This window comes from Macaca fascicularis, chromosome 12, assembly GCF_037993035.2.
Source record: "Macaca fascicularis isolate 582-1 chromosome 12, T2T-MFA8v1.1".
NCBI lineage: Eukaryota > Metazoa > Chordata > Mammalia > Primates > Cercopithecidae > Macaca > Macaca fascicularis.
Window position 1 is genome coordinate 93,176,341 of NC_088386.1, and position 25,206 is coordinate 93,201,546.

The 25,206-nt window shown below is 42.8% G+C and overlaps 1 protein-coding gene and 1 pseudogene across 1 annotated transcript in view; both read right to left on the reverse strand.

Moving 5' to 3' along the window:
* Positions 1-1,566: 1,566 nt before the first annotated feature.
* On the reverse strand, positions 1,567-7,068 carry LOC123568023 (uncharacterized; annotated as a pseudogene).
* The window catches only part of RFTN2 (raftlin family member 2), a 97,220-nt gene continuing 76,194 nt past the window's right edge, over positions 4,181-25,206 (reverse strand). The window contains exons 8-9 of the mRNA XM_005573833.5: positions 25,058-25,136; positions 4,181-8,004 (exon numbers count right to left, since the gene is read on the reverse strand). Of these exons, the coding sequence (XP_005573890.3) occupies positions 7,732-8,004; positions 25,058-25,136 (352 nt within the window). The 3' untranslated portion in view covers positions 4,181-7,731. The remainder of the gene's footprint in view (positions 8,005-25,057; positions 25,137-25,206) is intronic.

The window sequence follows — 25,206 nt, forward strand, 5'->3', positions numbered from 1 at the left end:
CACTCCAGCCTGGGCAAGAGAGCAAGACTCCATCTCAAAAAAAAAAAAAAAAATTGACACCCTGAACTTAAATCCATGAAGTATGTCAATTAAGTTATAATGATTCTAGGATTAACTGTGACATCAATATTTAAAGCTAACTTCATTTTTTCATAAGAAAGATACTATGTTGATCTGGATTTGTCTCATAAACCTTGTTAAAAGCAGTTTTTAATTCCATAGATAAATACACTATCTTTTTTTTTTTTAATTTTTTGAGACGGAGTCTCATTTGTCACCCAGGCTGGAGTGCAATGGTGTGATCTCGGCTCACTGCAACCTCCTCCTCCCAAGTTCAAGTGATTATCCTGCCTCAGCCTTCCAAGTAGCTGGGACTACAGGCCTGCACCACCATACCACCACACCCGACTAAGTTTTATTTTTTATTTTATTTTATTTTTTATTTTTTTATTTTTTTTTGAGACGGAGTCTCGCTCTGTCGCCCAGGCTGGAGTGCAGTGGCTGGATCTCAGCTCACTGCAAGCTCCGCCTCCCGGGTTCACGCCATTCTCCGGCCTCAGCCTCCCGAGTAGCTGGGACTACAGGCGCCCGCCACCTCGCCCGGCTAGTTTTTTGTATTTTCTTAGTAGAGACGGGGTTTCACCGTGTTAGCCAGGATGGTCTCGATCTCCTGACCTCGTGATCCGCCCGTCTCGGCCTCCCAAAGTGCTGGGATTACAGGCTTGAGCCACCGCGCCCGGCCCCCGACTAAGTTTTATATTTTTAGTAGAGACGGAGTTTCACCATTTTGGCCAGGCTGATCCCGAACTCCTGACCTCAGGTGATCCGCCGGCCTTGACCTCCCAAAGTGTTGGGATTACAGGCATGAGTCACCACACCCGGCCAAGTAGAGTATGTATTATTTTATTTTGGGTGGACCTCATGAGAGTCACCTATATCTTATATAACAATTAAAAATATTTACTTAATTCTAGTTTACATTATAGATTATAGTATTATCTCTGCCTTTTTTTGTATCAGAGGAACATGCTCATACAGTATGCTTTATGTAAAATAATTATCTGTATTCCCAGTTAGACCACATGGGGGTCAGTGACCCACTTGAGGAGGCAGTCTGTCCATTCTCAGAGCTCAAACACCGTGCTAGGAGAACCACTGCTCTCTTCAGAGCTGTCAGACAGGGACCTTCAAGTCTACAGAAGTTTCTGCTGCCTTTTGTTCAGCTATGCCCTGCTCCCAGAGGTGGAGTCTACAGAGGCAGGCAGGCCTCCTAGAGCTGCTGTGGGTTCCACCCAGTTTGAGCTTCCTGGCCACTTTGTTTACCTACTCAAGCCTCAGCAATGGCGGACGCCCATCCATGTTTTAATCTTTATAGCTATTTTTTGCTTTTTTATCTTTTTTTTTTTAATCTTTAGAAAGGACACTAGAATTGGTCACTGTTGGTTTAGGTTGTAGGCAGCAATATTAGTTGAGTAAGTACCCCTCTCAGTTCACTTTCATTTAGATGGCTATTTTTCTCACTGTACTACAAGTGGATTAGAGTTTATTAAGCAGGGGAGTGGAGGAGATGTGGCACAAATAGAAGTATGTAACATTTGGCCCTGCGCGTTGGCTCACGCCTGTAATCCCAGCACTTTGGGAGTTCGAGGCAGGTGGATCATGAAGTCAGGAGATCCAGACCATCCTGGCTAACACGGTGAACCCCTTCTCTACTAAAAATACAAAAAATTAGCCGGGCGCTGTGGCGGGCACCTGTAGTCCCAGCTACTCAGCAGGCTGAGGCAGGAGAATGGCCTGAACCCGGGAGGCAGAGCTTGCAGTGAGCCGAGATTGCACCACTGCATTCCAGCCTGGGAGACAGAGCGAGACTCCCTCTTAAAAAAAAAAAAAAAAAAAAAAAAAAAAAGTACGTAACAGTCAAACAGAATCTGGAATTTTTGAAAAAATCTTTCAGTTATGATTACACAAAGGTTTACTTTCTCCCCCAAGGACACAGGGCCTCTCAAAGGAGAGGAGGGAATAAGTCCCATGGTAGGGCCAGTGGTGCTCCTGGGTTTTGGAATGATCTCTGCGAAGCTTTCAAGGCCAGACTGGGCTCGGGGTCGAGACTTCATAGCAGTTGCAACTAGACCCAGCAAGATGGCTGCGACTGTGAAGCCCTGCGCGGAGATCCAGGTGTGAGCATCGTGAGTTGAGAGTGCTGGCTGTGGCCCTGGTGGAAGCAGTAGAGGCCCTAGGTGAGGGCGGCTGCCGTGCCCAGGCAACCTATGGGTACCCTCAGGTTCTCGCGTGTCTTGCGAAGGAACTTTTCCTTGAAACCCTCTGGATTGCTGTAAACAGTGAGGCTAAACCCCTCAATGAATGGGGACTTCCATGGTTCAAAGGAGGCCTCCAGAGTCACAGGGCCTGGAGTCGCCTAGATGGCTATTTTTTATCACAAGCCAATATAGCTGCATCAACTGTTAACTCCGGATTTGCACAACGCATCTCTATTTTGACATCGGGGTTTTGGATTGTGCCTTTCTGACTGTCAAGGCCCTCTAAGTCCAAGGCATCATTTCCTCTGCCAATCCTCAGGCTCTAGTGATTTGCAAGTAAACATTCAAGGCCTCACAAGCACCCTAGAGTTCATGATGTGAAAATGAGCCGGGTGTGGTGGTGCGTACCTGTAGTCCCAGATACTCGGGAGGCTTAGGCAGGAGAATCGCTTGAACCCAGGAGGCAGAGGTTGCGGTGAGCCGAGATCACGCCACTGCACTCCAGCCTGGGCGACACAGCAAGACTCCGTCTCAAAAACAAAAAGGATGCAGCTGTTGGCCTGTTACCCACCTACGACCTGGAAGCCCTCTCCCCTGTCCCACCTTTCCAGACTGAACCAATGTACATCTTACATGTATTGATTGATATGTCTCCCTAAAATGTTTAAAACCAAGCTGTGCCCCAACCACCTTGGGCACGTGTCGTTAGGACCTCCTGAGGCTGGGTCACGGGCGAGTCTTTAACCTTGGCAAAATAAACTTTATAAATTGACTGAGACCTGACCGGGCACGGTGGCTCACACCTGTAACTCAGCATGGAAATAAAAAATCGTGAACCCCAAATATCTGAAGCAGATCTCAGTCAATTTATTTATTTATTTATTTTTGGAAGCGTCTTGCTCTGTAGCGCAGGCTGGAGTGCAGTGGTGCGATCTCGGCTCATTGCAACATCCGCCTCCTGAGTTCAAGTGATTCTACTACCTCAGCCTTTCGAGTAGCTGGGACTACAGGCACCAGCGACCATGCCCAGCTAATTTTTGTATTTTTTGTAGAACAAAAGTCTGTAACTCCTGGCCTCAAGTGATCCGTCCTCCTCAGCCTTCCAAAGTGCTGAGATTACAGGTGTGAGTGACCGTGCCTGGCCTCCAGATATCTTTTGAAATAAACTCCTTTATTGGTCTGGGTTGGGTGGCTCATGCCTCTAATCCCAGCACTTTGGGAGGCCAAGGCGGGAGGGATTGCTTGAGCCCAGGAGTTCAAGATCAGCCTGGGCAACATGGTGAAACCCTGCCTCTATAAAAAATACAAAAATTAGCCGGGTGTGGTGGGATATGCCTGTAGTACCAGCTACTCGGTAGGCTGAGGTAGGAGGATCGCTTGAGCCCAGGATGATTGAGGCTGCAATGAGCGATGATAATGCCACTGCACTCCAACCTGGGTGACAGAGTGAGAATCTGTCTCAAAAAAACAAAAAATAACAAAAACAAAAAACCCACAAAAAACCAAAACAACAAAAAACTCCTTTATTGCTAAATAAGCCAAGTTAAGTTCTATTGCTTACAGGTAATAATGTGGCTTATGTAAGCCTTCAAAAACTCACCTTGGCTGGGCGTGGCGGCCCATGCCTGTAATCCCAGCACTTTGGGAGCGCGAGGCAGGGGGATCGCTTGAGGCCAGGAGTTCAAAACTAGCCTGGCCAACATGGTGAAACCCTACTTGACTAAAAATAGAAAAATTAGCTGGGTGTGGTGGTGTGCACCTGTAGTCCCAGCTACTTGGGAGGCTGAGGTGGGGAAATTTCGCTTGAACCCAGGAGGCAGAGGCTGCAGTGAGTGAGCCGAGATCACACCACTGTACCCCTGCCTGGGCAACAGAGTGTGACTCTGTCACAAATAAACAAAAAACTCACCTTGATACTTATACATTTATCTTATGTGTAAATTATTTATTTATTCCCTCTATTGATTTAATTACTTGGTATTTTTACATACAATAATTTGAATGCTCAAAACATTTTTAGAACCCATTTTTTTGCAGTCGTCTTCACCAAAACTTTTTAAGAACCTCACCAAAACTAAGGCTCATTGTTTTACAGTTTTGCCTAATTTTCTGCCACAAACACCATCTCAGAACTTAAGCATCTGACAGACCTGGTTCTGCAAACTTTGCACTATTGCACAAAAAAATTCATTCTCAAGGGATGATAGATTACCAGCAAATGTTATTTAAATCGATATGTTACAAGTTCTGATGAGTAACATTTAGCCAGTTTTTCTATGTATCCACTAGAAAATTTTTAGATAATGTGTGCTTAGTTATATACTGTCCCCACTGTTAGCAATTTCACTTCATTTGATTCTCTATCTGAATTTACTCTTTCCATACAGTACTACTCTGGGGCTCTGAAGAGTTAAGAGAAAGAAATCCTCTTTAGCCATATGGGGAGGGAAAGAGCCACCGTCCTTCCAGTCATGAAGGAATGGTGGTGAGGAATCAATAACAGGCAAGAGTAAGAAAACAGGACAGCTCCTCCGGCACTCCAGAATGAAACAAATGAAAATGCATGAAAATGAAAATACATTTATATTCAAATATATAAACACCTGCTCCTGATAGCACAAATGATTTGCTTCTCCTTCTCCTAAAAGCCCTAGAATCTCTCAAAGAGAGTGACCTTTCCTTTTCTCTTTCACTGAAATGAATTGTAGTGGCGCTGACAGAGCTGATTTCCCCCGTGATGAGGTAGGTGTTAAATGTGTCCATGAAAGATAACAGGGTGATACTCAATCCAAAGGGGATGGAATTAACATTTGGTTATTGAAAACGAAGATGAAAATGCCGTAGATACTACATCAAGGGGAATGACAGATCTTCACCCGACATCTGGGATCTTGATACCTTTCATTATAACTTACAGGTTTAAAAAATTCACATGCCAGAGCCCCTAAGGAAATCTATAGTGTTATAAAAAGAACTGAATATACAATTGGCAGATAATGATAAGATTAGACACATTTAACTCCTTAGGCATAGAGAGCCTAAGCTTTGTTCCTTTTTTTAAAAGAATAGGCTCAGAGCTATTTACGCATATTTAAAATGCTCTAGAACCACTTGGTCATAAATTATTCACTATCATGGCTGGGCGCAGTGGCTCACGCCTGTAATCCCAGCACTTTGGGAGGCCAAGGCAGGTAGATTGCTTGAGGCCAGGAGTTTGAGACCAGCCTGGCCAACATGGTGAAATCCCATCTCTACCCAAATTACAAAAATTAGCCAGGCATGATGGTGCATGCCTGTAATCCCTGCTACTGAGGAGGCTGAGGCGGGAGAGTCACTTGAACCTGGGAGGCTGAGGTTGCAGTGAGCCGAGATTGCAGCCTGGGCGACAGAGTGAGACTCTGTCTCAAAAAAAAAAAAAAAAAGTTAATGCTATATTTCTGAGTTTTTTCTTAGTTAACTATAAATTTCTGTCTCTGTTTTTAATTTACTACTTCCAATCCTCTGTGTATACGGACTGAATGATAAAGAAGTCTCTACCTCTTGTAGATCCTGGCAGTGGGAAAAACGAACTTTCTGATTTGTTCTTTGTGCTTCCTAACTTCATTACATTTTGTGGACTCCGGAAGCAGTGCTTATTTCTACCAAAAATCCACTGACTCTTGATTATGGAACTCAAGTCCATCTAAAAGTCAAAACAAAAACCATTTCTGCAAATATTGTTGACAGCTATTGCTATAGAATAAGAGTGAGAGGAATATTCTTAAATTCCTTTATACTGTACTTCTGGATGATAAAAGTGGAATAACTCCTGTTAATTTTATCAGCAATTAATGGAGATTGACTTAGTTTAGATACACTATATAATTGATAACATGTAATACATATCTGTTATATGTATAAAACATATTATATGAGGGCCAGGCATGGTGGCTCACGCCTGTAATCCCAGCACTTCAGGAGGATGAGGCAGGCGGATCACAAGGTCAAGAGATCGAGACCATCCTGGCCAACATGGTGAAAACCCATCTCTACTAAAAATACAAAAATTAGCTGGGCGTGGTGGTGCACACTGCCTGTAGTTCCAGCTACTCTGGAGGCTGAGGCAGGAGAATCGCTTGAACCCAGGAGGGGGAGGTTGCAGTGAGCTGAGATTGTGCCACTGCACTCCAGCCTGGGTGACAGAGCGAGACTCTGTCTCAAAAAAAGCCACAAAAAAACCCAAAACCAAACATATTATATGAATATTTGTGTTCAACAAAACAATAACCCAATAAAAATGATGTTTTATTATTAAAATGATCTTACAATGTCAACATCAATGTTAGTAAAAATATATAATAGGCTGAATTCATCAATGATAGAGTAAGTTGTAATTCACTTGAAGGTTTCATCTTTCAAAGTAAGCCTTTCATAGACAAATGAAAATCCTCTATTTTGTAGAATTTTAAAGATTGTTAAAGTCTGGGTCAAGGCAAAGTTACCTCTGTTAGAAGGGGAAAGAAAAGCAAGGTGAAACAAAATAGGTTATCATACATATTGCATGTGCTATGAGCATCTTTCTACTCCTGCCTGATTGAAAATTCTAGGTTTCAACATTCTTCAGGATTTAGCAAGTCAAAATAAAAGCAGAATTCAAATCTAGACAGATGTAAAATACTTCAGTTTCCACTTGAAGTTGGTGTTTTTCCTCTTCATAGTATTTAGACTTTAAAAAAAAATTAAATCTTACTCTCTACTAAGGTATTTATTTATTGAGATTATGGGTTCCTTTCATATTGAATTTTAAGAGATGCTGCTTTACTGTCCGCATTTTTAGGCTTTTAGGAGCAACAACATTTATGTGCAATGAATCAGTACAGGGTTGGTGACATGGTGACCCTTTAAAAGCAAAGATATATAAAAAAATTTTTTTTCAAAAAATATTTTAACACATAGGGGCTTGCTTTGTATATACATGCTATAGTTAAAGACAAAATGTGGATTAATTATTATATTTGGAAAATAGGTATTTATTTTCACTAATTAGCTGTGTGTGTGTGTGACAGAGAGAGAGAGAAAAAAAGAAAGAGATTATTTTTCAGCTTAAATAAGACTGTAACTTCCTGAGAACTCCCTCTAATTAGGTAAAATACTGTTTGAGATATTCAATTTCCTTACCAGGAATTGTAAGAAAAGTCTACTTTGTACATTCATGAGAAGCTGAAATAGATTATTGTGTAATAATCGAATGGAACATCTGTTTAACCAGATGTTTTAGTTGAGAGAAGTGTAAACATGATTCTAAATGTATAAATATGTTGGTTATTCTTCCTTGTCTGGGAGGTTGTGCCAAAGTTTACATAGATTAGAGGAAAGGCTGAGTCTGGAAAAATTCAAAAATATTATATAAATGCAGAGAAAATAACACAATAAGGTCAGTTAGCAATTATTTTAACAATTATTTACAAGACCTTCCTTTGCTTCATCTCATGGCTCACATACAAGTGACCTGAGTCACTCCATCTTCCTGATCAAACTGTCCGTCGTCTAATTCCCGGAGGACGCTGTCACTGCTGCTGAACCCAGAGAAGCTGTTGTGCTGTGCCAGGGTCCCCTCCTTTGTCCAGCATTCCCTGGAGGGAGAAAGGCGGCACTCCTCAGGCGGGTGTCTGCTCTCTGCAGGTTGTGATGTGGTTGTGTCTAATCCAATGCTCCTGCTGGTGGCTTTGTTCTTGTCTTCACCTTTTATGTGGCGGCTGGCTTTCTTCTGAAACACAAGACATTGGCGATCAGGAGTTAAAAAGATGGGTGTTTCCTGTCCCCCTGGTCTAGCACATGCTGCCTTTCTGCCTACTGGAATGTCCTTTCCCCCAGCTCTTCAAAATCCTGCTCATCTTCAACGACCAGCTCAGAGCTACCTCCACATTCCCCTCCCCACCCAAATAGAAATGAACTCCCTTCTCCCTGTTTTGTAACTCTTTGTAGGTTCCTGGCACATCATTCTTATTGGCAGGTATGTTAGGTACACATCTCAGCCCTTAATGACATCTCTAAGGAAGGAAATTTGTTGAAATCATACTTTGGGAGAAAAAAGCAAGGTATAAATACTAATATATTTTTTGTCTTAGTGTTAGTTGGGATCTATAGAGCAGAAAAGGTGCTTCAATGGCCACCTTACACCCATTTCCTGTAGGCACAGGCTGTGCAGAAGAGTCACAGTGATATGGTTTGGCTGTGTCCCCACCCAAATCTCACCTTGAATTGCAGCTTCTATAATTCCCATGTGTTGTGGGAGGGGCCCGGTGGGAGGTAGTCGAATCATGGGGTGGGTCTTACCCGTGAATAAGTATCATGAGATCTGATGGTTTTATAAAGGGGAGTTCCCTTGCACATGCTCTCTTGCCTGCCACCACATGATACATGACTTTGCTCCTCATTTGCCTTCTGCCATGATTGTGAGGCCTCCCCACGTGGAACTGTGAATCAATTAAACCTCTTTCCTTTGTAAACTACACAGTCTTGGGTATGTCTTTACTAGCAGGATGACAACAGACGAATACAGTAAATTGGTACTAGTAGAGTTGGGGGGGTGCTATAAAAATACCCAAAAATGTAGAAGCGACTTTGGAACTGGGTAACATGCAGAGGTTGGAACAGTTTGAAGGGCTCAGAAGAGGACAGGAAAATGTGGGAAAGTTTAGAACTTCCTAGAGACTTATTGAATGGCTTTGACCAAAATGCTTATAGTGATATGGACAATGAAGTCCAGGTTGAGGTGATTTCAGATGGAGATGAGGAACTTGGGAACTGGAGCAAAGCTGTCTCTTGCTATGTTTTAGCTGAGACTGGTGGCATTTTGCCCTTGCCCTTGAGATTTGTGTAACTTTGAACTTGAGAGAGATGATTTAGGGCATCTGGTAGAAAAAATTTCTAAGCAGCAAAGCATTGAATAGGTGATTTGGGTACTGTTAAAAACATTCAGTTTTATGTATTCACAAATATATGGTTTGGAATTGGAACTTATGTTTAAATTTGCAGACTGATGATGCCATAGAAAAGAAAAACCAATTTTCTGAGAAGAAATTTAAGCTGGCTGCAGAAACTTGCATAAGTAACAAGGAGCCAAATGTTAATTGCCAAGACAATGGAGAAAATGTCTCCAGGGCATTTCACGGCAGCTCCTCCCATCACAAGCCAGGAGGCCTAGGACGAAAAAATGTTTTTGTGGGCCAGACCCAGGGCCTTGCTGCTTTGTGCAGTCTCGGGACTTGGTGCCCTGTGTCCCAGCCGTGGCTATATGGGGCCAATGTAGAACTTAGGCTGTTTCTTCAGAGGGTGCAAGCCCCAAGCCTTGGTGGCTTACATGTTGTTTTGGGCCTGTGGACACACAGAAGTCAAGAAATGGGGTTTGAGAAACTCCTACATGGAGTCTCCACTGGGAAACTGCCTAGTGGAGCTGTGAGAAGAGGGCCACCATATTCCAGACCCCAGCATGGTAGATCCACTGACAGCTTGCACTGTGCACCTGGAAAAGCCACAGATACTCAATGCCAGTCTATGAAAGCAGCCAGGAGGGGGGCTGTACCCTGCAAAGTCACAGGGGCAGAACTACCCAAGTCCATGGGAACCCGTCTCTTGCATCAGTGTGACCTGGATGTTAGACAGGGAGTCAAAGGAGATCATTTTAGAGCTTTAAGATTGCCCCATTTGATTTTGGACTTGCATGGGGCCTGTAACCCCTTCATTTTGGACAATTTCTCCCATTTGGAATGGCTGTATTTACCCAATGCCTGTACCCCCATTGTATGTAGGAAGCAACTAACCTACTTTTGATTTTACAGGGTCATAGGTAGAAGGGACTTGCCTTGTCTCAGATGAGACTTTGGACTGTGGACTTTTGAGTTAATGCTGAAATTAGTTAAGACTTTTGGCTGAGTGTAGTGGCTTATGCCTGTAATCCCAGCACTTTGGGAGGCTGAGACGGGAGGAACACTTGAGGTCAGGAGTTTCAGACCAGCCTGACCAACATGGTGAAACCTCGTCTCTACTAAAAATATAAAAATTAGCTGAGTGTGCTGCCACACGCCTGTAATCCCAGCTACTTGGGAGGCTGAAGCAGGAGAATCACTTGAATCTGGGAGGTGGAGGTTGTAGTGAGCCAAGGTCACACCATTGCACTCTAGCCTGGGCAACAAGAGAAAGACTCCATCTCAAAAAAAAAAAAAAAAAAACAAACCACAAAAAACAACAACAAACTTTGGGGAACTGTTGGGTAGGCATGACTGGTTTTGAAATGCGAGGACATGAGATTTGGGAGGAGCTGGGGCAGAATGATATAGTTTGGCTGTGTTGTCACCCAAATCTCATCTTGAATTGTACCTCCCATAATTTCCAAGTGTTGTGGGAGGGACCCAGTGGGAGGTAATTGAATCATGGGGGTGGGTCTTTCCCATGCTGTTCTTGCAATAGTGAATAAGTCTCATTAGATCTGATGGTTTTATGAAGGGGAGTTCCCCTGCACATGCTCTCTTGCCTGCCTCCATGTAAGACGTGACTTTGCTCCTCATTCACCTTCTGCCATGGTTGTGAGGCCTCCCTAACCACGTGCAACTGTGAGTCCAATTAAACATCTTTCCTTTAAAAATTACCCAGTCTTGGGTGTGTCTTTATTAGCAGCGTGAGAACAGACTAATATACACAGATAATTCAGACTGAGTTTATTTTGAGTGAGTGTCTAGAATGTCTTCAAGGGTGAAGTGGACCCTTTCCTTGTCCTGCTGCAAACTGCTTCTGCCTGACACAGTATACATGCTCGACAATTCAATCCAGCTCATTCAGACTCTCTGATCAACTGTGGATGTTTTTGCTGATAAATATTTACTGAGGGCAGAGAATGTTCTTGGTTCAGTCCAGAATAAAGGGGACATGGTCTCTGCCCAGGCAACTTAAGTCAAAATAAGGTATCTAGCTGGGCAAAGTGTCATGAGCCTGTAGTCTCAGCTACTCAGGAGGCTGAAATGGGAGGATTACTTGGAACTGGGAGTTCAAGGCCAGCTTAGGCAACATGGCGAGACCTCAGGTCCTATATATATATATATTTTTTTTTTTTTCATATATATATATGAAAAAAATAAGATAGCTAAGTCAAAAAAGGGAAAGCACAACAAGGAGAATTAGCTGCTTAACTTGTGATGTTCAGACTCCTGATGAGACTTCATTATAGGAGCATTTTTTGTTGTTGTTGTTGAGACAGAGTCTTGCTCTGTTGCCCAGGCTGGAATGTAGTGATTGCAATCTCAGCATACTGTAGTTTCTGCCTCCCGGGTTCCAGCAATTCTCCCGCCTCAGCCTCCTGAGTAACTGGGACTCCAGGCCTGTGCCACCTTGCTCAGCTAATTTTTGTGTTATTAGTAGAGATGGGGTTTCAACATGTTGACCAGGCTGGTCTTGAACTCCTGACCTCAGCATTTTGCCCACCTCTGCCTCCCAAAGTGCTGGGATTACTGGTGTGAACCACTGTATCTGGCCCTTAAGAGCTTATTTAATACTGACAACATGGCAGATATTAGAGAATATGATCATATCCTCCTAGGCACATAAAACTGAACATAGATTTAAAGATACATTTAAAATCACAGTAATTTCCCAGTTTACAAAGAGCTCATTTACTGAAAATTCATTTATATGTTATTTGGGAACTAGGGTTGCATTTTTCCTAAAAGTAAGAGGTAAAATTAAAAAATTCTTAGAAAAATTGTAGAAATCAAATGCCCAGGCTGATCTTACAGAAGTTTGTTAACGATTCATCTGTTGAAATGCAGTGCATAAAATACTGGGGTATTTTCTACTGGTTTTTACAGCAAATACACAAAGCAAACAAACAGCTTTATTAAAGTGGATTTTGTGCGCTACTGTGGAATGTAATACCGTTCATGACACTGTTTGTACAGGAAGATGCAGCCCCAGCGGGTTGCATAGAAAGTTTATTGGCAGCACAGAGGCAGTGCATCTTTTTCTTGGCCAAGTTACCAGAGTTGGGAAAGTTTAAGGGAAAAAGTTGTGAAAGAAAAATAAACCTTGGGGCCCCCAAATCACCAAACTAAAACGAAAAGTCAAGCTGAGAATGACTTAGGGCAAACCTGCCTCCCATTCTATTCAAATTCACCTCTCTGCTCACTGAGATGAATGGATATCTGATTGGTCTTTTGGAGAGGCTAATCAGAAACTCAAAATATTGCAGCCACTTTTATCTACCCCTCCCCATTTCGAGTTGTCCCGCCTTTCGTCTCATCTTTCTGGATGGAACCAAAGTTCATCTTACATGTTGACTGATGTCTCACGTCTCCGTAAAGTGTATAAAACCAAACTGTGCCTGACAACCTTGGGCACATGTCATCAGGACCTCCTGAGTGTGTCCTTAACCTTGGCAAAATAAACTTTCTAAATTAACGGAGACCTATCTCATATATTTGGGGTTCACAAAGTCTACAGTAGGTTGTCCCTCAACAAAGGCCCACCTTTGTGGTCCCAAGTTAGACACAGTTTGGTGGTTGTCACATTCTACATGGGCACCCTTGCATTCATCAAATGCAAATATCAGCTCTTTTTTTTTTTTTGGAGACGGAGTCTCGCTCTGTCGCCCAGGCTGGAGTGCAGTGGCCGGATCTCGGCTCACTGCAAGCTCTGCCTCCCGGGTTTACGCCATTCTCCTGCCTCAGCCTTCCGAGTAGCTGGGACTACAGGTGCTCGCCACCTCGCCCAGCTAGTTTTTTGTATTTTTTAGTAGAGACAGGGTTTCACCATGTTAGCCAGGATGGTCTCAATCTCCTGACCTCGTGATCCGCCCATCTTGGCCTCCCAAAGTGCTGGGATTACAGGTGTGAGCCACTGTGCCTGGCCAAATATCAGCTCTTTAGTTCTTTTCCTGTTTATTCCTATTCACCAAATTTATTGAAATTAATATATGCGGTGGAACCTGACAGATTTACTCTCAGAAATGTACAAAATTTGAGAATGGCACTTTCTTCCCTGCACTGGGGCATTGGTCAGCAAGGATACAGATTTTTGGCTTCAGATACGGCTGATGAACACGGCCAGACTGTGCTCCTTTCTCAAGCCTGGCCAGTGGCTATCTTTCCCACATGCACAACAATGCACTCACTCTTTTTTTTTTGAGACAGAGTTTCTGTCTGTCGCCCAGGCTGGAGTGCAGTAGCACAATCTCCACTCACTGCACTGACCACCTCCCGACTTTTCAGTCATTACTATTTACAATTGCTTGACCACCTCCCAGGCTCAAGCAATTCTCCTGTCTCGGCCTCCAGAGTAACTGGGATTACAGGCGTGCACCACCACGCCTGGGTAATTTTTCTATTTTTTATAGAGATGGGGTTTTGCCATGTTGGCCAGGCTGTTGTTGAACTCCTGGACTTAAGTGATCTGCCTTAATCTCAGATCACTTAATCTCAGATCACTTTGGAGGCTTAAATCTCAGCCTCCCAAAGTGCTGGGAGTACAGGCATGAGCCACCACAACGGCGGGAATGCATTCACTCTTGAATGATGCTTTCAAGGCTCTCAACATTGACCGGAATCAAAATGGGAAGGTGGGGGTCGCTGGGGGCTTCCTGGATCTTGCCTTCCTCACCAGCGCTAGGGCCAAAGGTAAATTTTGCAATACTTTGTTCATTATGTATCAGCTAATAGAGGCCAATTCTCACATACTTAACAAGGATTTTCTTAATAAAAATGGGATGCTATTCAGAATACTAAGATATTCAGAGTAATTCACTTTAAAATAAGCATTAATAGGTAAACAGCCACCAAATGTAAATTTCAAATGTTAGAAGATGGCAAAATACTTAGCACTGCACCTCTAAAAAAGACTTCTGAACCAACACACACTTTTTTTCTTTTTTTTACCATGTGACTGTTACATCAGGCCCCTGAGCCCAAGCCTGCAGGTATACATCCAGATGGCCTGAAGTAACTGAAGAATCACAAAAGAAGGGAAAGTGGTCGGTTCCTGCCTTAACTGATGACATTACCTCGTGAAATTCCTTCTCCTGGCTCAGAAGGTCCCCACTGAGCACCTTGTGACCCCCGCCCCTGCCCACCAGAGAACAACCCCCTTTGACTGTAATTTTCCATTACCTACCCAAATCCTATAAAGCGGCCCCACCCCTGTCTCCCTTTTTGGACTGACTCTCTGTTTGGACTCAACCCGCCTGCACCCAGGTGATTAAAAAGCTTTATTGCTCACACAAAGCATGTTTGGTGGTCTCTTCACATGGACGCATGTGACATGTTGTTTAATAAATACAGCTTCAGCAATCATATCACCTCTCCTGCCCCACCCTTATTCCACATGCAAATAATAACACTTCCAACAAACCAAACTGTGATGTTCTCATAACTTAGACTGTAGAAGTCTGAAGCCCAACTAGTTCTTGGAGATTATCTACTTCAGTCCCCTTATTCTACAGAGGCGGGGCTGAGACCCAGAGAGAAAACAGGATTTGTCCAAGGTGATGGAATCGCTGGCCCGGAACTGTAGCCCGAGTCTCTCACCTTATTCTTTTCACACTATCTTACCCACATCTGCAAAAATATGAGTAGGTTTGCTGTAAAAGATTTGTGTGTTTCCTAAATAAAAATTTCCTTCAATCATAAAAATAACACCTATTCAATATAGAAAACTTGACAAAAACAAAGAAAAAGCAAAACCCACCTATAATTCCGTCTTCTAGAAATGCAACTGTTAAAACCTTGGCATATTTTCCTATTTTTTTCTCTAAATATATATATATATTTATATATATTCTACATATATTCTCTCTCTATATAATATATATATATTTGCATGCACACACATGATGTATAGAAACAGTACATAAAATTTTTTTTTAAGACGGAGTCTCACTCTGTCACCCAGGCTGGAGCGCAGTGGCACGATCTTGGCTCACTGCAACCTCCGCCTCCCAGGTTCAAGTGATTCTTCTGCCTCAGCCTCCCAAATAGTTGGGATTACAGGTGCACATCACCACGTCCAGCTAAGTTTTGTATTTTTAGTAGAGAAGGGGTTTCACCATGTTGGCCAGGCTGGTCTCGAACTCCTGACCTCAAGTGATCCACCCACCTTGGCCTCCCAAAGTGCTGGGATTACTTATAAGTGTGAGTCATGATGCCCAGCCCATGAAACGTTTTATACCTCACTTTCCCACTTAGTACTATATTGTGAATATTTCTCTATGTCAATAAAGAAATAAAGATTTCCCATGCTACATTTTCAGCCTTACTCATATATGTCCTCACTTTCTTCTGATATTTTCACTGTAAAATTGGAGGAAATTATACTAAGATTTGGATGCAGAACTAATAAAACCTTTGATAAAATCTACTACCTTTTCAGAGCCATTCCTATTTACAAAAAAAGGGGTGACCCATTAAAAATGCATGAGTCCTAGTGACACATTAGTTGAATTTAGGGTGTTCTACCATTCTACCTTTCAGTTTTCACTGTTGGTATCTTAAAAGCAAAAGACTTGGGCCGGGCGCGGTGGCTCAAGCCTGTAATCCCAGCACTTTGGGAGGCCGAGGCGGGCAGATCACGAGGTCAGGAGATCGAGACCATCCTGGCTAACACAATGAAACCCTGTCTCCACTAAAAAATACAAAAAAATTAGCCGGGCGTGGTGGCGGCGCCTGTAGTCCCAGCTACTCGGGAGGCTGAGGCAGGAGAATGGCGGGAACCCGGGAGGCGGAGCTTGCAGTGAGCCGAGATCGCGCCACTGCACTCCAGCCTGGGCGACAGAGCGAGACTCCGCCTCAAAAAAAAAAAAAAAAAAAAAAAAAGCAAAAGACTTAAGTCAGAATTCTACCGGCAATCATAAAACATTGTGTTGGACACAATCTTGGATAGTGTTATGATGGATACAAGGGAAGTGTAGCTAAGAAATTTAGTTTATAAAGTGACAAAAACATGGAATGGACATTCAGGATTTCTTTCCTTCTTCAACCTTGCAATCCTAAGTGTAGCTCTTGGGCCACTTGGAAGAGTTAGAGGTTTTGAAACACAAGAGGCGCTACCCTTGACCGCTCACAGAACACATTCCTGGATCTTCCTAGGTTGGGGCTGTCAAAATCATGGAAGCCTAGGAAGGGGGAAGGGTATGGTTGACTTACTACTACCTCTCCAGCCAGCTTTCCTATCCATCTTCTTCTCTACTGCAGCGTGGGCAGGTGACCCGGTCAGACCTGACCAGAGTCATTCCCTGGGACTACTATACTGACTCTAGGATAAACAAGTTCTTTCTTTTTGACAAGGTGGCCAAGCTTACCTCCTAAGAAGCCCTCTGCACACACACACAACACACACAGAAGCCAAACAAATAGATGAGAGGAAACGTCTTGACAATGTGGAATCTCTGATGTCAGTAAGTGAGGTCTTCAGTTCTTTTTCTTTTTCTTTCTTTCTTTAAATTTTTTTTTTTTTTTTTTTTTTTTCTGTTTGAGACAGAGTCTCACTCTGTAGCCCAGGCTGGAGTGCAGTGGTGCAATTACGGCTCACTGCAGCCTCAACCTCCCAGGTACAAGTGATCCTCCCACCTCAGCCTCTAGAGTAACTGGGATTACTCTGGACACCTGTGCCTGCCACCATGTTCAGCTAATTTTTGTATTTTTTGTAGAGGTGGGGTTTCACCATGTTGTTCAGGCTCATTCCTTCCTTGTTCTTTTTTTTTTTTTTTTTGAGATGAAGTATCACTCTGTCACCTAGGCTGGAGTGCAGTGGCACAAGCTCAGCTCACTGCAAGCTCTACCTCCTGGGTTCAAGCGATTCTCCTGCCTCAGCCTCCTAAGTAGCTGGGACTACAGGAACTCGCCGCCACACCAGGCTAATTTTTGTATTTTTAATAGAGACGGGGTTTCACCATATTGGCCAGGCTGGTCTCGAACTCCTGACCTTGTGATCCTCCTGCCTTGGCCTCCCAAAGTGCTGGGATTACAGGCATGAGCCACCGCACTCAGCTGTCCTTTTTTTTCTGAGACGGAGCCTCGCTCTGTCGCCCAGGCTGGAGTGCAGTGGCGTGATCTCTGCTCACTGCAACCTCCACCCCTCCAGGTTTAAGCAATTCTCTGCCTCAGCCTCCGGAGTAGCTGGGATTACAGGTGCGTGCCACCACACCCGGCTAATTTTTTTGTATTTTTAGTAGAGACAGGATTTCACCATCTTGGCCAGGCTGGTCTTGAACTCCTGACCTCGTGATCCACCCGCCTCGGCCTCCCAAAGTGCTGGGATTACAGGCATGAGCCACTGCGCCCGGCCTTTTTTTTTTTTTTTTTTTTCCCAATGTTGTTAGCTATGCCAGTATAGCCTTTCCATCTAGAAGCCAATAAATTCCCTTATATACATAGGCTAGTCTGAACAGAGTTTATGTCCCTTACCGCCCAAAGAACACCAATAAGGAATATAGAAACAAGCTTGGGTGGCCAGAAGAGTGCTGCTCTCCCATCCTACATCTGCCCTTATGGCAGCAGGGATCATTCTTCCTACTCAGCATAGCTAGCATTTCCTCGAATTCATTTAGAGGACTCTCCCCAAAATAAAGAAAAATAAAAATAGATAGAAGGAACAGCAAGATAAAAAAGACCCTGGCCTTTTGACATCACACAGAGAAAAGAGAAGTCAGCAACTTCACTAAGCTTCATAAGCATTCCATGACCTAAGGACCGTCTTTACTGAAGGACAAAGGCATAGAAAATAAGAGTCTGTGTAATTTGTAGAGCAAATGATCTTTGACGTTTTATCTTTTAAATGAACATACAGTAAAAGTGACTTTGGGGAGTACAAGTCTATGAGTTTCAATACGTGTATAGATTTAACCACATTTGGGACACAGAACAGTTCCACCACCCCAAAACACTCCTCTATATATCCCTCTATTACACCCTTCCACCACCCCTAATCCCTGGAAACCACTGATCTGTTCTCCACACTATAGTTTTGCCTTCTTAAGAATGTCATTTAAATAGAATTATACAGTCTGCAATCTTTTGAGGCTAGCTCTTTTATTCATTAAAACATCTTTGAGATTAATCCAAGTTATGTGTACCAGTGAGTTCATTCCTATTTATTTTTATTTTTTATTTGTAGAGACAGACTTTATGTTATTTTATTTTTTTATGAGATGGAGTCCCAAGTTGCCCCAGTTGGTCTCAAGCTCCTGACCTCAAGGCCAGCCACCTGCCTTGGCCTCCTAGAGTGCTGGGATTACAGATGTGAGCCACCATGCCCAGTCCTTTTTATTTCTGAGTATTTAATTGTATGGATGTACCACTGTTGTTTATTCATTCACTTGTTGAAGACATTTGGGTTGTTTTCAGTTTCCAGTCTGAGGTGATTACGAATAGAACTGCTACGAATATTTGTGTGTAGGCTTTTGTGTGAACATCAGTTTTTATTTCTCTAGGGTAAACACCCAAGACAGGGACTGCTGGGTCTATGGTAAATGTCTGTTTAACTTCATAAGAAGCTGCCAAACTGTTTTCCAGGGTGGATGATATGGTTTGGTTCTGTGTCCTCAACGAAATCTCATCTTGTAGCTCCCATAACTTCCACGTGTTGTGGGAGGGACCCTGTGGGAGATAATTGAATCACAGGGATGGGTCTCTTCTGTGCTTTCTCATCATAGTGAATAAGTCTCATGAGATCTGATGGTTTTAAAAATGGGGTCAGGGACAGTGGCTCATGCCTGCAGTCCCAGCACTTTGGGAGGCCGAGGCAGTCGGATCACGAGGTCAGGAGTTCGAGACCAGCCTGGCCAACATAGCAAAACCCATCTCTACTGAAAATACAAAAATTAGCTGGATGTGGTGGTAGTTCCTATAATCCCAGCTCCTCAGGAGGCTGAGGCAAGCAGGGGAATTGCTTGAACTGGAGAGGTGGAGGTTGCAGTGAGCTGAGACCACGCCATTGCACCCTAGCTGGGGTGACAGAGTGAGACTGTCTCAAAAAAAAAAAAAAAAAAAAAAAAAGGGAACTCCCCTGCACAAGCTTTCTCTTTGCCTGCCGCCATTCATGTAAGATGTGACTTACTCCTCCTTGCCTTCTGCCATGATTGTGAGGCCTCCTCAGCTACGTGGAACGGTGAGTCCAATTAAATCTCCTTCTTTTGTAAATTACCCAATCTCAGGTATGTCCTTATCAGCAGTGTGAAAACAGTGGATATTCCATTTTGCATCCCCAGCAGCTGTGTATGAGGGTTCTGATTGCTCCTCATCCTCCCCAGTTCTTGGTATTGTCAGTATTTTTTATTTTAACCATTTTAACAGGTGTATTATATCTCATTATGAGTTTTCATTTGCACTTCCCTAATGGCTAGTGATTTAAGCATCTTTTCATGTGTTTACTTCTCATTTACATATCCTCATTGGTGAAGCGTTCCAGTCTTTTAACTATTTTTTCACTGGGTTGTTTTTTCACTCTTGAATTGTGAGAGTCCTTGATACCCTTTGGGTAAAATCATTTGTCTTGTATATGATTTCTGAGTTTTTCTCTCCCAGTTTGTGGCTTGTCTTTTTCTTCTGTTAACAGTGCCATTCACAGAACAAAAGTTTTATATTTTGATGAAGTCTCTTTTTTCAATTTTTAAATAGATTATGCTTTTGGTGTTATGTCTAAAAACTCTAACTCTGTTTTTTTTTTTTTTTTGAGACGAGGTCTCACTCTGTTGCTCAGGCTGGAGTACAGTGGTGCGAACATGGCTCACTGCAGCCTCAATCTCCCAGGCTCCAGCGATCCACCCTCTTCACCCCCTGCAGGTAGCTAGGATTACCCGTGTGTGCCACCATGCCCAGCTATTTTTTGTATTTTCTGTAGACAGGGTTTTGCCATGCTGACCAGCTGGTCTCAAACTCCTGGACTCAAGTGATCCTTCTGCCTCAGGCTCCCAAAATGCTGAGATTACAGGTGTGAGCCACCGCACCTGGCCCCTAAAAACTCTTTGCCTAACTCCACTTTATGAAGATTTTCTCCTATGTTTTTTCCTAATAGTTTTCTAGTTTTACTAAAATGAATTATCTCTTAATAGCTTAGAGAAAACTATGGCAGTAAATGAGAGTCTAACTATTTTGAAATGACATTTTTCATGTTTAAAAACATTCACAAGTATCTAGAATATTGCATAAGATATATTTGTGAAATATAAAACAAATTCCAAAAGTAAAGGTCTCTGTAACTTCCAAAGAAAAAAACCCAACAACATGCTTTCTTCATAGTGCAATCCTCAATTTCCTCCCCACAACAGGGGCATGAAATGGATCTGTTGAACATAACAGTACTGTTCTGTGCTTAGTGAAATTGGATAGGAAAAATCTTGACATTAGTCTTAGTAGAAAGAGCAAGATAATTTTTTTTTTTTGAGACGGAGTCCCGCTGTGTCGCCCAGGGTGGAGTGCAGTGGCCAGATCTCAGCTCACTGCAAGCTCCGCCTCCCGGGTTTTTACGCCATTCTCCTGCCTCAGCCTCCCGAGTAGCCGGGACTACAGGCACCCGCCACCTCGCCCGGCTAGTTTTTTGTATTATTTAGTAGAGACGGGGTTTCACCGTGTTAGCCAGGATGGTCTCGAACTCCTGACCTCGTGATCCGCCCGTCTCGGCCTCCCAAAGTGCTGGGATTACAGGCTTGAGCCACCGCGCCCGGCTTTTTTTTTTTTTTTTTTGAGATGGATTTTCACTCTTGTTGCCCAGGCTGGAGTGCAATGGCATGATCTCAGCTCAGCACAACCTCCGCCTCCCAGGTTCAAGCAATTCTCCTGCCTCCACCTCCTGTGTAGCTGGGATTACAGGCATATGCCACCACGCCCAGCTAATTTTGTATTTTTAGTAGAGAAGGGGTTTCTCCATGTTGGTCAGGCTGGTCTTGAACTCCCGACCTCAGATGATCTGCCCGCCTCGGCCTTCCAAAGTGCTCGCATTACAGACGTGAGCCACTGCACTCAGCTGAGAAATTTTTTTCAAAGGTCAGACTCTAGGTTAATTTCTATTAGCCCATGAAATTTATTGTTTAATGAAAACGCATTGAGAATCCTAGGACAACACTTGTAATGTCTGAAATATCTACCAACTGTTTTTAAAACTAAACATCTTTGAAAAAATTCTTTGAAAGACTTTATAAACAAAGCAATCCCCCCATCAACTTGCCCTTTCAAACAATAACTGATTTAAAGGTATTAACAAAGAACAGTGCTATTATGGATCTGTGACTGCATAATTTTTTTCAAGGCATATTGTAAATACAACTTTCTTTTTCCTTTTTTTTTTTTTTTGAGACGGAGTCTCACTCTGCCACCCAGGCTGGAGTGCAGTGGCGCGATCGTGGCTCACTGCAAGCTCCGCCTCCCAGGTTCACGTCATTCTCCTGCCTCAGCCTCCCGAGTAGCTGGGACTATAAGGTGTCCGCCACCACGCCCGGCTAGTTTTTTTGTATTTTTTAGTAGAGACGGGGTTTCACTGGGTTAGCCAGGATGGTCTCGATCTCCTGACCTCATGATCGGCCCGTCTTGGCCTCCCAAAGTGCTGGGATTACAGGCTTGAGCCACCGTGCCCAGCCGTAAATACAACTTTCACAAAATATATATGAGATAGCTAAAACATGTTGGTAATAAATTAACTCTATATTGATATTAATAGTTTACTTTCCTGAAAGTATTACTACCATTTTGAGATAAAGTAAGAAATTGTTTCCTTAAGTAAAAACTGAAAGAATTTGCAAATCAGCTTTCTGTTATAGCTGTTAGACACTTTGACTCCTACCTACAAGTTCTGCCCTGAAATAATCTCAGGATCCTGTGGCTTCTTGCTAGAAAAATTAAACATTTGTCAAATGAAGAAATGGTAAATCCATTTAGAAGCAGAATTGTAAGTTATAAAATATATTATTATTAGATTTGTCATTGATACAAACCAACTATATCTGCTTCCCATTATATAAATGAACCAGTAATTTTACCTTACAATGAAATATAAAGATTACCCAAAGAAGAGCCGTGACTAGAGACTACTGGATAGTATCTAAAGCTAAACAAAAAAGGGCTGGGTACAGTGGTGAGCACCTGTAACCCTAACTACTTGGGAAGCTAAGGTGGGAGGATTGTTTGAACTCAGGAGTTTGAGACCAGACTGGGCAACACAGGGAGACCATGTCTCACAAAAAAGTAAAACATGATAAACAAAAGGGCCTAAACATTTTCAGGGAATTAAAAACCTTATATCTAATATTAAGTAAAGGAGACTGTGAGGTAGCTGGATGTAGGTCTTACATTGTCACAAACACAACTCCATGGCCCTCATGGATCAAAACCCCATGAGGCTGTGAATTCTGATGACTTTTCCTAAAAATAATGGCCATTTGTAGAATGTTAAAAAGAAAGAGGCCAGGTGCGGTGGTTCACACCTGTAATCCCAGCACTTTGGGAGGCTGAGGTGGGCAGATCACGAGGTCAGGAGATCAAGACCATCCTGGCCAACAAGGTGAAATCCCATCTCTACTAAAAATACAACAATTAGCTGGTTGTGGTGGCGCATGCCTGTAGTCCCAGCTACTTGGGAGGCTGAGGCAGGAGAATCGCTTAACCAGGGAGTAGGAGGTTACAGTGAGCCAAGATTGCGCCACTGCACTCCAGCCTAGTGACAGAGTGAGACTCCATCTCAAAAAAAAAAGAAAAAAAAAAAAAAGAGAGAAACAAAAAAAGAAAGGATAAAAAGATTGTGACATGATGAGAAGTTTGCTTTGGGGGAAGAAGAAAGGACAACTTTTTCTGGTCATTCTCTACATATACCCACCTTTGCTGCTTTTAGGTAGAATATTTCTTTTTTGAGACAGAATCTCACCCTGTCGCCAGGCTGCAGTGCAGTGGTGCAATCTAGGCTCACTGCAACCTCCGCCTCCTGGGTTCAAGCGATTCTCCTGCCTCAGGCTCCCGAGTAGCTGAGACTACAGGCAGACGCCACCACGCCTGACTAATTTTTGTATTTTTAGTAGATATAGGGTTTCGCCATGTTGGCCAGGATGGTCTTGATCTCTTGACCTCATGATCCCCACCTCGGCCTCCCAAAGTGCTGGGATTACAGGCATGAGCCACTGGGCTGGGCCAGAATATTTCTTTTATTTAATTAATTTTTTTTGAGACAGGGTCTCACTCTGTCACCCAGGCTGGAATGCAGTGGCACCATCACAGCTCACTGCAGCATTGAACTCCTGGGCTCAAGTGATCCTTCCACTTCAACATCCCAAGTAGCTAGGACTACAGGCATGTGCCACCATGCCTGCTTAATTTATTTTTTAATTTTTTGTAGAGACAGGGTCTGCTAATGTTTCCCAGGCTGGTCTCAAACTCCTGGGTTCAAGCAGTTCTCCCACCTCAACCTCCCAAAATGTTGGGATTACAGTTGTGAGCCCCTGTGCATGACCTTGACAGATAGTTTTTAATAAACTCATGAAGTTGAGTCATCCTCATTGTTGTGGAGGGTTGCAGTGCTCACCTGTGGGCTCTAATGTGGTTTCTAATTCTGTGTACTTGGTCATTGTATTCTCCTGCCTCTCCATCTTCCCAACTACCTCTCTACCTCTCTACTGATTTACCTACCAACCCAGCCAGCCTTTTTTCAAAATTAACGTGAAATAATTTAGCATGGCTGTATTATACAGTCAATCTAGCTCTTTGATAGTTTAGATAACTTTAAAGTTTACTAAACAATGTCTTCTTTTTTTCAAATCTCTGCAGCTTTGCCTGAAAACATAAAACAACATTTTCTTGATGTAGATACAGAAAAAGAATCACTTTAAAAATTTTCTGGTCCATTTGCAAATCTCTTGTTTTGCAAGTTATGCTTTATTAATGCACAGAGTGCCGCATTCAATCATTGTATTCTAGCTGTGCGTCCAGTAAGATCAAGGTGACTTGAGGCTCAGAATAGCCCTTCAGCAAAGTGCTGAAAAAATACAAACTTGACTAGATAATATAAAAGAAAAGTGTTGCTAAAGGTCAAGATAGCCAAAGTTGCATGGATGCGTTGCAAGATCAGGCACATTCATTCACAAGATTTAGAACTGTAAGGACAGAAAAAACTGTTCCTTTATCCTCTTAGGTTCAGTAGCTGAGAACTACAAATCAAACTGACAAAAAGACATATTAATAGGAGAAAAGGTTTATTTTCAATGCACACAGTCTCTTCACAGAAAAGTAGCAAAAACCCAAAGAGGCAGTTTGGTATAGAAGACCTGGGAGTTTATAAACCATTTTAACAAAGGGTGATAAGTTGCGGACAGGTGACTAGATGAGGGAAAAGGAGTTTGGGCTTCTGGGGAAGTAAATCATGAGAAGGCAAATACATGGGGTAAACGAATGGAAGATCAAGCTTATTTTAGTACAGTTTGTTTTTGCAGACTCATCACTGTGAATTGTTTCTGGTGATTTGACACCTTTACAAATGGAAATTTTTCACTTATAAAGTGAAATGTATGCCCCCATTTTTCAGCAGAAAGGTGGAGGACAGATAGTCCCTCCTGTGTCTGCTGTTTCTTAATTGCCTTTAGCTCAAAGTAATCCTCGTGCCAAAGTGGCATATTTTGAGATGGCATATTAGAATCCCCTTTGGAACTATTTCATGTTGCCTGATTGCTAGCACATTTCCCTTATAGGTTGGTTCAGAGGACTGTTTCCATGTCATGTCCACGCTTTCTTATTTGGAATTACAATGAGAGTTTAAGGATTAAATGCTTCAATATAACATTCAGTTAATAAAGCATCAATTTTACTCACATCTGGTGTTTGAGCAGCTGAATTCCACATAACTGGCCTCTGAAGGAATACGATCTGCTTTGTAGCCAAATTCCCTTCACTGCAAATTAAAACAATAGTATTAGTATTTGCGAATTAGTAATTCTCCGTATTTCATAATTGACTAGAAC